This window comes from Ambystoma mexicanum, chromosome 7p, assembly GCF_040938575.1.
Source record: "Ambystoma mexicanum isolate Mex_15411 chromosome 7p, UKY_AmexF1_1, whole genome shotgun sequence".
NCBI lineage: Eukaryota > Metazoa > Chordata > Amphibia > Caudata > Ambystomatidae > Ambystoma > Ambystoma mexicanum.
Window position 1 is genome coordinate 664,750,737 of NC_090939.1, and position 18,982 is coordinate 664,769,718.

The window sequence follows — 18,982 nt, forward strand, 5'->3', positions numbered from 1 at the left end:
GGAGCGCGCATAGAAAACTTTGCATGTAGGGAAGCGCAAAGTTGTTTTTCGGCGTGGGGACTTTGCGGGTTCAATGTGCACTTTTCCATGGATCAGGCCATAAATGCCCACTGAAGAGTTCTAAACTCTTATTTTTCAGCAATGGGTGATGTGGAGGAACCAATGTTAGACAACACTGAGGTGATATAACACTGCTGCATATTCCATGGGAAGAGAAAACGCAGCATGTAATGCGAGCGCTTGAAAGTGCGCATAAATAGAGAAATGTATATATTGCCGTGTGACAAGACTGCTGACTGTCAACCTGGGGGCAGTTGCTGACCCCCAACCCTTCCAGGCTCGAGGCCACTTTCTTTTGAAAAGGTTGAAAGGCGCAGCGTCGTTCCTGCTGGTCGGAATTAGGCAATGTTCCGAGTTTTTACGTGGCACCGGACCTCTCCCTAGGATTTTAAACTCGGGATCAAGACTGTGTTTGCCTGGGTGTGGTCATGTGACTAACGAGCATACTTCAAGCTGCTGAGCCAGTTGAGCATTGAATCATTGACAGCCTGTGAGAAGAAAGGACTGCAGCGCCGCGCAAGTTAAGGGAAGGCAAACTGGTATCCTGCCAGAAAGCGCGTGCAGTTGCTGTGCCCACACCGCAACGGCGTTTGCGGGAGAAGGCAACATCGAGCTGCGAGCAGAGCAGACAGCTGCAACACTGTGAGAAGAACAAACATGTAAGTAGTCACTCACTTGCAAAAACCACCTGAACGAGAGGCCGCCTTACAATTCGCTTTTGGTGTACGTATTTTCTTGTTGTTTCACATATTATTAATGAACGGCAACCCAGAACCGCAATTTGTTGCATGCTAGGTGTCGGCATCACGTGGTACTTGTGAAGACATGTTTTACTACTGAAGTGGGAGGTGAGCAAACCTTCCCCGGCCGTCTAATCCTGACAGCAAGTTTATTTCCAATTTGGTGAAAATCTGTACTTCATACGAGCCAGAGAAGGGCCTTCAGGGACGGGGGCGCGGTTCCAATGGTTTAGCTGCAAGAACACCAGCCTGCTGCGCGGTTATGAACGAGCTGTAGGCTTGGTGGCTAGGGTGTCCTAACTACAGACCTGACCATTGCCCAAGTGCTGCATTTCGAGGAAAGGCCCAATGCATTTGAATAAATGGAGTTGACATTGCAGACTTTAGCTTCCTCCCTAATTTGTTTGCTGACTTGAGATATTGTCAAAGAAGAAACACATGCACGTCACGTGCACCTCGTACACTCCATCTGCTACGACAATTAGGCGGTCTGCTGCGTCACAGACACCACAGCCACCTGACAAGTGGAGGGGAATGCACTCCACCAACCAAAGCGCACACAGTATATGCTGCTCTGAAAAACGATTGCCATTTTTTAAAAGGCATTACTTGAAAAAGTATACGGAAGGCTACACAGAAAAATATTTCATCGAATTTAAATTGATTTTGTGCTCAAAAACGAGAATGTATTTACGTGCAAGATTTGTTCAAGTATCAATTGAAAGTTGTTGGCTATGTTTTCCTTTCAATTAATTTATTTGGTTCTTTTGAGGTGGCACAGGCTCTTTAAAGATGTGTTAAGTTAGTTGAGATGCCAGCGCCGGTGCAATGCATTCTGCCACCCTACGCAAAAGGTTAGATTGGTGCGTCCCACTACGGGTCCTCCATTGGATGAAGGCTTGAGAGCTTCATTTTAGAGGGATTTATATTTAACCCAAGCGGGGAAAGTGACACGAGCACCGCCCCCCCCCCCACCCACCGTTTGTGTTCAAAGTCTAGCAAATAATAAAGCTTAGTTAGTTGCTGCCAGCACTGAGGCAACTGCCCTTCTTTTGTGTCGGCTTTAGGACAGAACGTTTGGCTACGGCACTCTCATGCGATTAGTAGTTTTGACCAGTGTTGCTGAATAATGTTCTTTAAAATGCACAATTTGCATCACATTTCGTAGAAAAACTCCCTTGGGTACTATTCAGTCTGTCACAAAAGTAATGAATAGACCTTTGCAACTGTGGGTCACTTTTTAATAGGTGCCCGATGCAATTTTATGGCCCAGTCTGACCCTGTACACACGTACACACGGATTCTCTTTTGCGTGCACACACACACATGCATGTATACATTAATTCTCACTTCCATACACACATATCAATCACACTCACACCACACTTTGTTCTTGCTTTTAATCTTGCCCCATCATGCACTGATGGGGCCTCATTATGAGAAGTGCGGAATGCATTTAACGGCGCCGGTAATGGTGCCGGCGCTGTTAAACGCATTCCACACTATTACGAGGTCCCCTCTCTGGACGTCTGGTTTATCCAGACGTCCATAGCGGGTCCCGCAAGGGGACAAGGGAGCTAACAACGTCCCCATTCCCATTGAACCCTATGGGGGCTCGAATGGGAATGGGGAAGGACCGGGCCTGGGTTCTCTGAAGGAGGAAATACCAGGCCCTCCATACTCAGAATGGCCCGGTATTTCCCCATTCAGGGAACCCGGACCCGATTTTGGAGACAGCCATACCTCCAAAGTCGTAATGAGGCAAATGGTGTATAAAATGCACGCTGGATTTTCTTTGCTGCCTATCCACATCTGCTGCTGGAGGCTGCTTACATTTCTGATAGGAAATGTTGCGTTAGGGAGTGCTGCACAATGCTGGGCGAGTAAGGAGACTTACAGCCATCAATATGAAAGGAATTCCTGACACTGCTTATTGTCTAGCAAAAGTTTAAAGCATACCATGTAGTCACCACCCTCTAAAGCCAATCATATGCACAGTTGAAAGAAAAGCTCTTAAGGGGTGAGCGTGGGGTCCCGCAAAACATATCCAAGTGCATTTCCAAATGTATGCGGGTACATTTCCATTGCAGACTCCTTTTTGAGCAAGATACAGGGGAAGCTGCACTCAAAAGTAGCCGAAGTGTAAACCGGCCAAGTGACAGTTACAACCCCAGCTGTCAACCCCAGTTGTCATTGCCAGTTACACAGAAAACCTGTACACGTTGTCAGCCTTGTTTGGGTGTCTTGTAGGGGAGTTGAGCCCTGACAGAGAAGACTCATTAACCGGAGGCCTAAAGCAGAGGAAAGATTTGCTCAGTTATTGAAGGTATGTGGGGGATGGAGCGGACAGCGGTTTAATGTACAAGGGCAAACATCTCTCTCATACTCACCTGATCATAGATAGGAGACCAAGGTAAGTAACTCCATGGTGCCTCGCTGTTTTTGTAGTCGTAAGCAGTACTGAATAGGCTGGAAATGAGCACTGTCAGCCTGCAGTCCACAACCTTCCACTGGCTCTAATTTGCTCTTTCTTTACTGTATCCCAGGTCGGCAATTGCAGAGACCGAAAGGCAGAACAATTACAAAACAGTAGGGGACCTCACCTGCATGTGTGTGTGTCTGAGCCTCTCTCAGACAGGGTCACCACCAACATTGGAGGGCTGCAGCTAGTGCAGGGCGGGCCACAGACAGTCCAGAAGAAGAGGACCATTTGCACAAGCCTCACAAGGGCACGTGGAGTGCTAATGCGCCGTTGTGGCCTGAAGCCCTGGTCACGGCACATAGCCACACCCTTGCCCACACCAGACCTGAACCTCACAGTGCCTGTTGCGCTGCCTGATGCTGCAGACAATGCTGAGAGTGCTGCCTTCAAGTAGTCGAGATGACTCGAGAGAGAGAGAGAGAGACTAATAAATATACTAAGTATACAAAAACGTTATAAGTGGTTATTGACTTTGGTGGCATTTTCCGCGCTAACATGTTCACATTATAGGCAAGCGCCTAACCTTGCCTAGTGGTAGTACTGGCCCTGTATGAGGCAGAGGCAGAGGCAGAAGAGATACATGTGGGCATGGCAGGAATGTCCACTGGCTGCAAGTAGAGTAATATTATGTGTAAAGAAGTCAATAGGGTGTATGGCAGGTGGCTTATTGGACTGCCCCCGAGATTCTTGGGTGTATGAGAGTCTGTGCAGTGGGTGCAAGTAGTATAATGGTATGTGAGATAATAGTATGTGAACTGAAATGGACAGGGTCTCAGCCGGCTGCCTTATGTGTATGAGTTGTGGTCACTTGGCAGATCTTTGGGTGCATGGCCGAATTATGCTGTGTTGGTTGTGGCCAGGCCCTAGACTCTTGGGTGCATGGCTGTTGGCCGTTGGCCGTTGGCCGTTGGCCGTTGGCCGTAGGCCATGCTCCCAAGAGTCTAGGGTCTGGCCACAACCACTGCAGCATAATACAACCATGCACTCAAGAATGTGACACTGGCATATGTATTGCACAAATATGTGTATAGAAATGCTATTTGCTGATTAAAAAGAAGCATGACACCAATAATTGTATACTCACTGTATATATTGTTGAGACACTGTACACCTTTTTTGAACTCCGTGATAGAATACAGTTGAAGTGGAAATTGCAGATTTGAATATTGTGGCACTGTGGGCACATATTGTGTTTATTGCATGTGGAAATGCAGGAGAAATCTTTGTTTCATTGTCATTAAAAAAGATTTAAAAAACATAACATGTTAAGAAATGTACTTCATGATTTCGTATTGCATTCAATTTCAGACATTTATGTACTTTGTGGACCCTCATAATTAGTACATTACACGTACTATGTTTTAAACAAGTGTACCGTGCAATGTACTCCTGTGTTTGTTTGCATAATCATTGGGTCTGTGGGAAAAAAATCCATGCAGGATTAAAAGAAAAAGCTTCTACCTTCATTTGTTGTTATGTGGCACACTCTGTTTCATTGACGTGTGCAGTACTTACCGGAGTGCATATCTATGTGGTCTTGCTGTTATAAGCACTGTTGCAGTAGAAGGAATGGAAATGGTGTATGATTTTCTTTTTGGAAGTGGTGGTACTATGATTGAAGTTAAGTACCAGTTGGCGCATTCTAACTGTTTATCCATTTCCTCTTTTTAGCAGTATCTGTTTATGTGTTTGATTGCTGTTGGTGTTTTCTAAGCACTGTAGTATTGCAAACTATAATTGCAGGATTGTGGGGGCCGTTAGATACCTGTTGGCGTATTCTAACTGTTGGTAGTTTGAAAGTTATTGAGGGTATGTTTGTAGCACTTTGAGTGCTGAAGGTTGATTTTGGCAGTTTGACCGCTAGAAGTAATATTGTAGTACTGCAGGTGTAGTGAGATACCAGTTGGTATATTCTGGTTGCTTATACTTAATAAGTGTTAAAGGGTTTCTTCAGAAGAACTTTCATTTTTGCTGGTGGATTTCAAATTGTGTAGTAATGTGAAGTAATATTGCAGTATTATGGTTGCAGTTAGAACTGTTACAGTTTCACAGTTTTGCAGGGTATGTCTTCAAGCACCTTCATTCTTGTTGGCGGATTTTAATTGTTCACTATTGTGAAGTGCCTTTTAGTTACATGCAGTTGCCTATTTATTGCAGTGGTATGGACATTGTTAGACAGCTGTTGCCTTAGTCTAACAGTTGGTCGTTTCACTGGTCATTGAGGACAGTTTGTAGACCCTCATACTAAGTACTTTTCTTTTTAAGTACTATGGGTGAAACAATATTAGTGTGTCCTTTCCACAGTTGTTGTTTCTGTGACGTTAATCATTGGTCATTGGGGAAAAAACTGTATAGCAGCGCAACTGATGTCCTCATGGGCCAGTTGGTGTATGCTAAGTTTTTCCAATTTCGCCAGGTAGAAGGTTATTTTTTGTTTGCAGTTACATGTCTGTTGCTGGGTATTGGACGGTAGGCTATGCTACATTTGTAGATCAGTAAGTACATTTTGGTTTCAAGAATATTAAGTAGGCATTTGCAAGATTTGCTGGTAATCTCTGCTTCCGAGTAATGGAAGTATCATTGCATTTAAACCACCCACATTTCTTTTTAATTTATGCAGTATAGTGACCTGCAGTGGTTGTGGCACCCATGTGGTAGACTATGCCTACTGTTGTGAAGGTTTTCTTGCCAAGTGATACTTTCCCGTGTGTGAAGTTGGTAAGCTTGCAGTTGTTTTAGGTACCATCTGCATTGCATCGTAAAAGCATTACTATTACGTATTAGCTATGTGACTGTATCTGTGTGGTGGAACGATTGTCTGAATTGCAAGTAGTACATAATATGCCATGATTTGCATTATGTACCAGCTGTTGAAATGGAATGGATTCACAGTTAGGTATATATACATACACAAAGCGCTTGTTAGGGACTTGTTCCTGCACCACATGGCTGCAGAGAGGTCATGTATGTTTCCACATGTATGAAATCTGGATTATTTCATTCATAGGTATGTTTTTGCTTTCCAGTACTTGCAGTAAGTACATTAGAACTTCTTGTGGATCTTCTTGAGTGTTTATAGTGAATCTCACCATTCCCACAAAGTAGTCCAATTCCTGCTTATTCCTGAGACACTTTAGGTGTTGTCAGGATTGTTTTTTGCATTTCTATGAAGGAGAAGCATTTGCAAACACAACTGGTCTGCGCCATTTAAGTAAATGTTTTCAACAATTGGTGGCAATTGGAATAGAACATTGATTTCTACATTTGCATAGCAATTCACACCAGTTGTGTTGGAAAATGTGAATGGACCAGACAGTTCTGTGTTTGAGTCATTTGATGGAAGTCCATGTGCTTTCTTTGAGGAGGTACTTCTCTTTGTGCAGTTGGGTATGCATTTGCCTTTTTAGTACATCCTTCTGTGGTAATTGTTGGAGTAACAGCTGCTTTCAATTTCTTTAGTTGTACTGATGGGAGATCTGTCACGCCGCCTGTCCTGGGGTCTCCTTACCCGCTACTGCGCTCCCCGTCCTGGAGGTTGTATCCCCGCTTTCGGCTTCGGGGTCCGGGGTTGTCTTGGGTCTCGGGCGCTTCCGGGTCTCCTGTGCGCACTGCTTTGCGCATGCGCGGGCGTCCGCTCTCCGCGCATGCACGGTGCGTAGGATGCTCGATGCGGGGAGATCTGCGGCTCAAGCCTCGTTGTGGGTTATCCAATGCCTGGGAGGCGGCACGGCTTGCGTTGCAAGCCTCCCAGGTGCTGGTGGGCCTATTTAAGGAGCCCTGATCCTTTTCAAACCGCGTCTCAACGCGGTTTGTACGGATCGTGTCTTCGCTGCCCTTGTGTTGCCTTTCCGTTTTCCTGTTGTCTTCCTCCTGCCCTTGTTCTGCATGGGGCTCCCCTGTCTCCTAACCTGTTCTGCCTCGCTCCCTCCATCCTGCTTCCTTCCTGATTCTGAGTTCCCGCTGGCCCTCCTTGGTTCTGGTCCCTGTCATTACTTTCCTGCCTGTCCGGCTCAGTCCTTCCTGATTCCATCTGGCTCTGAGTTCCCACTGCTCCTTCTGGTTCCCGTGCTTATCTTGTTTACCAGCCTGCTCCTCTTGCTGCCTAGTCTTCGCTCCTGGAGGTACTGTTCTGCTTCTGGTCTCCTGATCTTCATCAGCTTCCGTCGGGATCACCCTGCCTCCTGTGGACCTTGAACCTTCTACTCAGAGGCTCCCCCTGCCAGTGCTTGCACTGTCCTGACGCCACACAAATCAGGGGTGAGCCGACCCGTGGCATTGGGAGCCGGTTCATCTCCAATCCGGTTCCATTCGGGCTGGTGTTGGGCTGGTTCCCCGCGCCATCAGTCACGTCTCCTCGGATCATCTGACATCCTGGCCTCATCACCAAGGAACCCAACCGGACGAACAGGTATGCAGCTTTCTCGTGACGCTATTTACAACAGATTGAGACGCCTGTCTTCTGACACCTTGGACTCTGCGATGGAAGAGGATCCGGGTCTTCGTAATGAGCTTCAAGCGCTTCGTGCTGAGATGGCGGCACTCCATCAGGAGAATGTAACCTTACGCCAAATGGTGACACAGAACGTTGGTGCCATTCCACAGCCTGAAGGTCCCATGGCTCACACTGCTCCCATCAAGTTCGATGGAGATCCCCGCCGTGTGGGTGAATTCTGTAATCATTGGCGCATACACTTTCTCTTCCGTTCAACTCACTTTACCAATGACAAGGCCAAGATCGGATACATATTGGGCAACTTGTCTGGAAACGCGCTTGCCTGGACAACTCCTTTGGTCGTTACCAATAACCCTATCCTGAATGATTTTGTAGCCTTCGAGAAGGCATTCTTGGATGTGTTTCAATCCCCCAATCTGGCTTCAGCAGCACAGAACCAATTGATGGACCTACAACAAGCCAATACTGACATCATCTCTTACATCAGCCGTTTCCGTCAATTAGCAACTGACTCTTTATGGCCAGAGGTAACACAAAAGACCTTGTTTCGCCAGGGATTAAGAGAGGAATACAAGGATGAATTGTTACACATTCCTGACCCTGACGATCTACAGAAACTTATTGATCAAGTTTTGAGGATAGACCAGAGGTTGGCCGAGAGAAAAGGAGAGAGACGACGGTTTGAGAAGGCAAACCCCAGACCACTGACTCTACCTACTGGGATGTCAGCACCTTCGGATTCTACCCAGGAACCAATGCAACTGGGAGCTGTAAGGGGCCCTTTATCGGAAGAGGAGAAGAAGCGCAGGAGAAGTCAGCGACTGTTTGTACTGCGGAGGTGCTGGCCATTTTCTGGGAACCTGCCCTCTGCGCCCTATCAAGAAAGGGGGAAACTAGAAGACCTGTCGTTTAAGGGAAAGGCTACGACAGGTCCTTTCTTGCTTTCAGACCTTTCCAGCCCTGGGTTACAACTGCCCCCAATGCAGCCTGCCGTCTAAATGATTCTAGAGATCACTTTGAAGTGGCTTGATAAAACAGTTGATGTCCATGGTCTATTAGATTGCGGGGCCTCCGGAAACTATATAGATGAGGCATTCGCCATCAACATTGGTATGCCTTTACTTACCAGAAAAACTGCTATACCGGTAGAGGTCAACGATGGTACACCTTTGGCTTCCGGTCCCATCCGGTTGCATACAGTCGGCATGCTATTACAGATCAAGGGACATGAAGAAAGGATAGCCCTCGACGTCATCAAGTCACCTTCGTATCCAGTGGTTTTGGGACTGCCTTGGCTTTTGCGACACAATCCTACAATCAATTGGGAGTCCCGCACTTTGAAGTTTGTTTCTGCCTTTTGCCTGCGTGAATGTTGCTGCCACAACACATCCTTGAAGTCTACTACCTCGATCCCTCTAGTCACGGGAAGGGACTCGTCTGCTTTATGTTCCCTGTCCCAGATACCGAATGTTTATGCCGACCTTTGTACGGTGTTTTCTGAGCCCGGAGAAATACCTCTTCCTCCTCACAGGACATTTGACTGTCCCATAGACCTGATTCCTGGTGCTGTGATTCCTCATGGGAAGTTATACTCTCTAACGCAGTCTGAGAAACAAGTACTCCGGGATTATCTGGATGATTGTTCTAAGAAGGTTTACATCGTACCTTCCAAATCCTCCGCCGGTTTCCCGCTGTTCTTTGTCAAAAAAAAGGAGGGGAACCTGCGGCCCTGTATCGATTACCGCCAATTGAATGACATAACACTCAAGGACAGGTACCCATTACCTTTGATTCGGAACATCATGGAGTCCTTACGTTCTGCCAATATCTTCACTAAGTTGAATCTCCGGGGAGCCTACCACCTGGTTAGAATCAAAGAGGGCGACGAGTGGAAGACGGCATTTAAGACACCCTTTGGGCACTACGAATACAGGGTAATGCCCTTCGGGTTGTGTAATGCCCCAGCCATCTTCCAACGGTTTATGGACAACGTCTTTGGCGACTTGGTTGGCATCTCGGTCTGGGTTTACCTGGACGACATCCTGATCTTCTCAGACAATCTGAAGGAACATGTCTCGCATGTCCGTGAAGTACTTCTGCGATTGTCACGTAATCACCTGTACGCCGAAGCCGAAAAGTGTTCGTTTCACCAGAATAGCATGGAGTTCCTGGGATACGTAATCAGCAATGCAGGTATACACATGGATTCGGGCAAAGTGAAGGCTATTCAGAACTGGAAACAACCACATGATTTGAAGTCCCTTCAGCGGTTTTTGGGGTTCGCCAACTTTTATCGGCGTTTTATCCCACAATTTCCACAGGTCACGGCCCCATTGACACGTCTGACCAGTGTTAAGATACCTTTCCTTTGGGATCAAGAGGCATGAACAGCTTTTGAGTGCTTAAAGACAGCGTTTAGTACAGCTCCTGTTTTGCGTCATCCTAACGATGAGATGCCATATGTCATCGAAGCAGATGCCTCCAACTTCGCTGTTGGAGCGGTCCTCCTGCAAAAGCATCCTACGTCCGGCGACAAACACCCTGTGGCCTATTACTCACGGAAACTCACCTCCAGTGAGCTGAACTACGCAGTCATTGAAAAAGAACTTTTGGCCATCAAGACGGCGTTCGAAGAGTGGAGGCATCACTTACTTGGTGGTCGTTTCCCTGTAGAAGTTCGTACTGACCATCGCAACTTGCAGTTCCTACGATCATTGCAATGTCGCACTGCTCGGCAAGCCCGATGGGCCTTCTTCTTCTCTCACTATGATTTTAATATCACATACATTCCTAGCTCCCAGAACCAGAAGGCTGATGCCTTATCTCGATCCCTGGAAAAGGAAGAAGTGGGAGTCGGTTTGAACACGCCTATGATATATCCCAAACACTTTCTACTGACCTTATCTCCGCATCTCCAGAAGATCATTCAAGAAACCTTGAGGGATCCGGAACGTGTCAATCTGCTGAAGAAACCCCAGATCTGCGAACGCGACGGTTTTTTGTTCTTTCTGAACCGGTTATACATACCATCGACTGCCCTTCGCTTGGACATTCTACATGGTTTTCACGATTCTCAAGTAGCTGGTCATCGTGGTATCAAGACTACCCAGGAGTTGATCTCCAGATAATTCTGGTGGCCTGGATGGGCCAAAGAAGTAAAATCGTATGTGGAAAGTTGTCCAATCTGTGCTCAGACGAAGACGCCCAGAAGAAAGCCTTTGGGGCTACTTAAGCCTACTGAAACACCACCCTACCCTTGGCATACCATCGCCACTGACTTCATTGTTGAGCTTCCGCCCTCTGAGGGTCACACTTGTGTCATGGTGGTCGTGGATTGTTTCACTAAATACGCACACTTCATTCCTTTCATGAAGATCCCAACTTCCTCCCAGATGGCTTTGGCATTTCTACACAACATTTATCGGTTACATGGACTCCCAGAGAAGATCATCTCTGATTGTGGTTCACAATTTCTTTCTTCTTTCTGGCATCAGTTGTGTAAACATCTAGGTATCCACAGAGCCTTGAGCTCAGGCTATCACCCGCACACCAATGGTCAGACCGAAAGGACGAATCAAACCCTGGAGCAATACTTACGTTGCTATGCCAATGCCACTCAGTCAAACTGGCTAAGGTACCTGGATCTGGCGGAAGTTTCCTATAATAATGCGGCCCATGCTGCCACCGGCATCAGACCTTTTTTTTGTTCAGCCGGACAACATCCCAAGCTGGTTCCCTTCTCACCTGTGGTGCCCAGCACTGTTCCGTCTGCGGATCAATTGGTCTTCAATATTCAGAAACAGCATGACCTGGCCCGGAGTACCCTTACGGAGACACGAGAGCGCATGAAGGAGCAGGCTGATAAGGGCCGAACCACAGAGCCCGATTTCCAGGTGGGTGATCTGGTTTGGTTGTCTTCCAAGAACCTGCCTGTTCGCAATTTACCCACTAAGTTGGCACCCCGGTTCTATGGGCCTTTCAGGATTGCCAAACGTTTGTCTTCAGTGGCTTTTCGGTTAGTGCTGCCCCTCACTTGGAGAATACACCCTGTATTTCATGTCTCCCTTTTGAAGCCCTATGTGAAGGATGTCTTTAGGCGCTCTGGTCCACGACCCTCCTCTGTTCTGGTACAGGGGGTTCCTGAGTTTGAGGTTCAGGAGATCTGTGATTCACGGATTCATCGGGGTGTACTCCAATTCTTAATTGATTGGAAGGGTTATCCTGCTTGTGATCGCACTTGGGAGCCGCGCTGTAATGTGCACGCTCCCCGGCTTATCCGTGAATTCTTTCTCCATTTTCCCTGGAAACCTGGGGCCCCGGGTCTTTCTGGGAGGGGGCATGGTGTCACGCCGCCTGTCCTGGGGTCTCCTTACCTGCTACGGCGCTCCCCGTCCTGGAGGTTGTATCCCCGCTTTCGGCTTCGGGGTCCGGGGCTGTCCTGGGTCTCAGGCGCTTCCGGGTCTCCTGTGCGCACTGTTTGCGCATGCGCGGGCGTCCGCTCTCCGCGCATGCGCGGTGCGCAGGATGCTCGATGCGGGGAGATCTGCGGTTCAAGCCTCGTTGTGGGTTATCCAATGCCTGGGAGGCGGCATGGCTTGCGTTGCAAGCCTCCCAGGTGCTGGTGGGCCTATTTAAGGAGCCCTGATCCTTTTCAAACCGCGTCTCAACGCGGTTTGTACGGATCGTGTTGTCGCTGCCCTTGTGTTGCCTTTTCGTTTTCCTGTTGTCTTCCTCCTGCCCTTGTTCTGCCTGGGGCTCCCCTGTCTCCTAACCTGTTCTGCCTCGCTCCCTCCATCCTGCTTCCTTCCTGATTCTGAGTTCCCGCTGGCCCTCCTTGGTTCTGGTCCCTGTCATTACTTTCCTGCCTGTTCGGCTCAGTCCTTCCTGATTCCATCTGGCTCTGAGTTCCCACTGCTCCTTCTGGTTCCCGTGCTCATCTCGTTTACCAGCCTGCTCCTCTTGCTGCCTAGTCTTCGCTCCTGGAGGTACTGTTCTGCTTCTGGTCTCCTGATCTTCATCAGCTTCCGTCGGGATCACCCTGCCTCCTGTGGACCTTGAACCTTCTACTCAGAGGCTCCCCCTGCCAGTGCTTGCACTGTCCTGACGCCACGCAAATCAGGGGTGAGCCAACCCGTGGCGTTGGGAGCTGGTTCATATCCAATCGGTTTCCATTCGGGCTGGTGTTGGGCTGGTTCCCCGCGCCATCAGTCACGTCTCCTCGGATCATCTGACAGCCTGGCCTCATCACCAAGGAACCCAACCGGACGAACAGGTACGCAGCGTTCTTGTGACGCTATTTACAACAAGATCACGTATAAATTGTGTTTGCACAAGTTTTCTGTTGCAAAGTTTGCCTTTTTGAGGAACAGGGTGCATTTATAGATGGGGTGTGTAGAGTGCACGTAGTCTGTTGTAATCTGCAATGCAAGGAATGTCAACCTTGACGTTTCCTGCATCAAAATTGACGAGAAACAGTCCTTCAATTGTACGGAGGCATGACAGTTCTACGTACCTCATGCCTTCTTTAAAGACTGTGCTGCCAATGTCACTCAATGCTTGATCTAGGGTTAGACCTTGTAATTTATTAATAGTGACTGCGTATGCAAGAGATAGAGAAATCTGTTCTCTGCGTGCGTACATACATGTCTTTGAAAAGAAAGAATCGGGCTGTTGAGCATTCTATCTTTTTAACTTCCAAAAGTTTGTCAAAGTAGGTTGATAAACTGATTGCTGTTGTCATGTGGGTATGTCTGAAAGACAACAACTGTACCAAGTGCTCTATTAACTAAACCTTGCTCCATGTCAAGGTTACACTTTAACATTACTCTACAGTCTAAACACAGTGTTAACATTTTCTCCAAACCAGCTATGTTGGAGATAGAGGTTTCTAAGCTTTTTAGTCGTGCTGTGGCTTGTTGACACATAGGTACTGTCATACCGTGCACGTCCATTTTGTCTGTGGAGTAAATTTGCACTATTGGTTGCATTTACCAGCAGCAGGCGGCAGTCTCAAGCGCACCAACCACGCACCTGGACAAATGGGCAGTCTTTCTGGTTTTGGTTCCGCGAAATTGGTCACATAAGAATTATAAACAATAGACACCCGATACGACGTGCGGCACCACAGGAGCACGCACGCAAGGATCAACTCCATTATACCGGTTTCCGGCCCCTGAAAATCCAGAGGAGAATCGAGGCTCTGTAGCCACACACCCCCAACTTTTTATTTTATGAAGAGGCAACGCGGAATTGGCGATTGCCCTCCGTCTTGAAGAAGGTTGACCACAAATTATCGACAAGGGGATTCCCACCCTTGCTGAGAGAACTCAACTGAAACATGTCGACAACAGTTTTCTAAACCCCTGAATACAGGCAGAAGGTCACATTGTAAAATAATAGAGTGCTAAACTGACATTTGTTTGATTCGCAATTGTGGTATTAATGATATATCACTATTATGTCCCAATGTATATGAGTATGATGAATGCATGTGGAAGTTATGAATGAATAGTGTATGGAGGGATGTGTTTTTTGGTAGATTGAGCTGAATTGTGTTGATGCAACTGCTACATTTTTGCATAATTGTGATTGTATTTGTACAATAAATATAATGCTACTATGATTTAAATGATAGTCAGCCGTTATCTCTGGTCTAGTTGGCCCACTCTGCTATTTAAGATAGACTGTGCCTCCTTAGAAAGCACACCAATACAAATGCTTTTCAAAATGTTAGCATAGGTGAGGTCTGCAAACTGACGCATGTTTTCAGTTAGTTCTCTGTATTGGAAGTGTTGAGAGAGATTTACATTTCCAATGCTCCCAAGTGTGTTACGGCACAGTTTGTGTCCTAAGGTTTTAAAAATCGGTTCACCTTTCACCGGTGTTAATTGAAGAAGATCTCCGAAAACAATAATGTATTTTCCTCCAAAGAGTTCTTTGTAGTCCGTTTCAAGGACCTCTTGCAATCTGAGGTGAATCAAAGCCAACATTAGGTTGGAGACCATACTCACACCATCTATTAGGAGCATTATCATTTGTTTCAAAAAGCAGCTTCTGCTGAATGTTTGTAGTTGTCTAATTTGTTTTGGTGTTCTACTGGAAGGAGTAGCAATCGGTGTAAAGTAACAACATCTATTTTGTAGGTAGCTAAACCTGTGGGGGCAGTAACAACAGTTGAAAGCTTGTTGTTTGTCAATTGTTGGAGGAACTTGCTGATGATTTTTTAAGAATGTTTTGCCTGAACTAGCTTGACCACTTACATACAGGAGTATAGGTTTATAGTTTTGACAGGTACATGTTTTAGTTTTGTGCTGCACACCATGTTCAATTTCTTTAGTTACTCCTAGGAAAATGCTACGCTGTTCAAGATTCAGTTGTGATTTCAGTAGAGCAAAGTTTTCTTCAGATTCCTCATACTGACACAGGGTGTTTTTTACTTCAGTCATGTCTAATTCTGCCTCATTTACAATGTGTGGCTCTCCAAGTGGTTCTTGGATTCCTGTAAGAGAAGGTTGACTGCTCTCAGGAGTGTCTACATTTAGTTGTGCTTGAAGTTCTTTTTCTTGTTGGCGGTCATTGTCCAACATGTTTTTGTACTGTTTAAAGTTTTTATCTGTTATAGTGCTTTCACTTGCATTGAAAGCATCTTCATAGGATTCATGGGTGTCCAATAAACCTCCTTTTCTCCACGGTTTAAAAAGTTGCAGTAGGGACATGTAGTAAAGTTCTCTATGTTGAGGAGTTTTTAATGATAGCTTCATATGATTAATCAGGCTGCATTTCGTAAGTTTAACCAGGCTGCCCTAACAACTTTTGACTGTGTATTTACCTTTTTTCTCATCTGCTTTTATATTTTTTTGTATTAGAGGTTTTGGGCTATGTGGTATAGACACATGGTTTCCAAAGCAGTACTCCTGTTTGGGTAGTATGTGTCCAATACATTGTTTTTCAAAATGTCCTGGCTGTTGGGATCATTTTTGGCTATTGTTTCTATGTCTTGGTATGATTTGAGAACTCTTTTTCTGGATGCAGCAGGACCAAGGCTTAGCCAGACTATGTTTTCCGATTTCCCATACAAGGCTGTGCTGGTTAAACAGTCTGCGGCTTTGTAGCAGCCACATTCTCTATGGGAGAGCATTTTTATGCCAAAGCTGTATAATTTTTGTGACAGTGTTTTGCCAGATGATATGTCAGCCCAGAGGTATTTTAGCTATGTTTTCTCAAATTTGGTTAAGTAGGCTGTGACATATCGTGCTACTGCAGTGGAATTGTCTGCAATGCACTGCACATATATGTTTGAATTCCACAGGAGGGCAATGATTACATTGTAATCATTGATGTACTTTGATGCTTCGGTTCTTTTTATCCAGTAAGTGTTCTTAGGCGATTTGCCTTTCAAACTGTGTCTAACAGAAGACATGAATCTGTTTACTTGTCCTTTTACTGAAACTGGTCTAGGGAAACCAAAGCGGCATTTGGTGTTGTATTTGCCTTTGTTTTTATATCTGTACTGGCAATAATTGCCACATTTGTGTTTTGAAACCACAAAATGTGTGCCTGTAGGTCACTATGTGCCCTTTCTGAAGGGATTTTGCAAGTGATATATTTGTGAATGAACTGCAAAACAGTGGCATCACTGTCCTGACCAAATTTAGGAGCATCTTTAATCCACAAAAGCATGTGGATGTGTGCTATTCCTCTGGATTGATATTCCTTTCTCCAAAAGAAGTGTTTCACTTCTCAGAGGGGAAGAATTGTTTTATTACAGATGAAATGTAGAATGTCAATAAAGCGATGATGGAAGTACCTTGACACATTTACAGGGTCAAGAGAGCAGAGTTCTCCTGGTGTTTTCATGTCTATCCCTGCTTTGTTTTCATTTGCTATATGTAGGAAATCGTGCAAATCTTGCCATGCAAACTCCGAACAATTCAAAGTGATAAACCATGTCGGTGGGCCAAGGTTCCGTAGCATACACTGTATATCTGTGTGACATCAGAACCAGTATTCTTTAGTACCATGCATGAATGCCAAGAGATTTGTAATACTTGACTGTAAAACGTCATCTTTCTCTTTCACATTTTGAAGTAGCTGTGTAGCAGATATGTTTTAATAATTGGAACCTGTTTTCAATGTGTGTGCAACTCCGTAACATAGAGTTGCTAGTTCACTTTCAAAGAGCAGGTGGAATATGTATTCAACGTTTTGTCTGAATCTGGGGTCTTCAGAATACATTCATAAAGAGCAGTATTCTGATGCTGTTATTTGTGTGCATCTTTCATCATACCTTCCACCTTTTCCTGTAGGAAAGAGTAGAGGAAAGGCTTGTGCTTCTATGCTTTTTTCCCATATGCTAATGGAGATCCTTTGGCTTTCCGCATTTGATATATTTCTAGTGCAACGTCTATGGTGTCATTGGAGTGCAGTGGGTGAATTGTATACTTGTCTAAAATATTGGAGGCTGTAGTAGGACCTATAAGTTCAAATTAGCCAGTTGATGAGGAATCCTGAATTATTTTGGTTGTTTCTCTCACATTTTCTTCAATGTTTATTTCTTTGTAAAACTGGTTTGAGGAGCTTTTTGTGACATCACTGTGAAACCCCCACGACCAGTATTTTAATTTAGATTTGTAGGTGTCGCATTGGTGTGTGAAAGACAGAGACAAAGAGATCCCCCACTCCGTTTGTTTGTAAGGATATGTGTATTCGGAAAGGGTCAATAAACAAAACTAATTGGATCACCAACGCATGTGATTGTGGAACTTGTTCACATATAATTGTGGCGCAGCAAGAAGTTGTATGGAAAATATACATTTCTTTATTTCTTTGTAGTATTCATTGTTCTCTAAGATAATGCAAGTCTTCTCCAACTTTGTTTAAGTCTACTAGTGGCTGCCAATTTATTTTGTCTTTTGTAGGTACACCATTCACTAGGATAATCAAAGATTGATCTATTGGATGTTGCACTCCCAGACTGTATATACATTTTCTTTAAGATCGAATGGCAATGAAACTACTTTCCCACAAATTGCCTTTCAGTAATTCAGAAGGAGGAAACTTGGCTGTTTTCGGTTGAAGGCGTATTATCGCTTGAAATGGGTGCACTGTTGGATCACAATGCTCTCATCCAAATTAAGCTGTTGCAGTGGTTTTGGAAGTGGGGATATTTCCAAGTCATTAGTGATAGCCCGTGAAGGCATTTAGTTATTGTCAAGTTTTCCAGTGCAGTATTTGCAAAGTATTGAGGGGTTAGTAATTCCGTATTTGTTTTCTGCTATATGATATCAGAAAATTGAGAACCATTGGGATTCCTCATGTCTTCTATTTTCTACATTATATCTACAGTTTTGGTGCTCTTTGTATGAAAAGCTCTGGGACAACACACACATACTTGGTTTAGTTCTTCAGCAGCTGTCCTTTTAAATTTTGCTGTTTCTTTTTTGTATGTGTGTAATAGAAGGTTGACATCTGCAAGGTTGTTGCTACTCTCTTCTAAAGTTACTGGATTTTGTAAGTGCTCTTCACTTCCAAAATATTAGCTTTGGATGTGGTCTATTTCTTCCAGCAGTTCCTTGGCTGTACCATGTAAGAGAATGTGATTTAAATGCCTCAGTGCTAAAGCAGGACTTTTGGCATACCACACTCTCTGAACGAGATTTCGTATAGTAGAATGGTGTGTTGCTAACATTTTGATGTGGTGGAAGGGGCTTTTGAAAGCAGGCCCGGAAATGCAAGCTAATGAATGTCCTCATAGTCCTGTGTATTTGCACACTGGACAGGAGTCCCTGGTTTGTAATATTTGATTTTTTTTTCCTTTATTGTATATTGGTTTAAAAAAACCTTTACAAATTTTTCAATATCAAAAACACATAAAAATACTTTATCATTTTACATAAAACAATCACAATTAGTATTATATCCATAAATAAAAGATCATTTCAAACATAAAAGAAAAAAACAAGTTTTACATTAAAATATCTCACAGACAATTCTTGAATTCCTCTAATTCAATAAGGATTCTTTATAATCCAATTTCAATTACTGATATGCACTTGCTACAACCCTAAGTTTCCTTCCTAGAAGTAAGTATTTCATATCATAACTATCATAACTCTTTTTAAGTCACTTTACAGACATTTGTCAAAAACGCTATGACCCTTAACTTCAGTTTGATATTATGTCCATGAAGCATTTCACACCATACTTGATCTCTAAGTACATAGGAAGTGTCATGTACAAAATCCGAAA

At 44.9% G+C, this 18,982-nt stretch overlaps 1 protein-coding gene across 3 annotated transcripts in view; it reads left to right on the forward strand.

Annotated features, from left to right (window-relative positions):
* The first annotated feature begins 543 nt into the window (after nt 1-543).
* The window catches only part of LOC138526244 (arylsulfatase D-like), a 796,293-nt gene continuing 777,854 nt past the window's right edge, over nt 544-18,982 (forward strand). For 2 of the 3 annotated variants that reach the window (XM_069636735.1, XM_069636736.1), the window contains exon 1: nt 544-719. In XM_069636735.1, coding sequence (XP_069492836.1) covers nt 718-719 — 2 coding nt within the window. In that variant the 5' untranslated portion in view covers nt 544-717. The remainder of the gene's footprint in view (nt 720-18,982) is intronic. The other variant, XM_069636737.1, reaches the window with a different exon arrangement.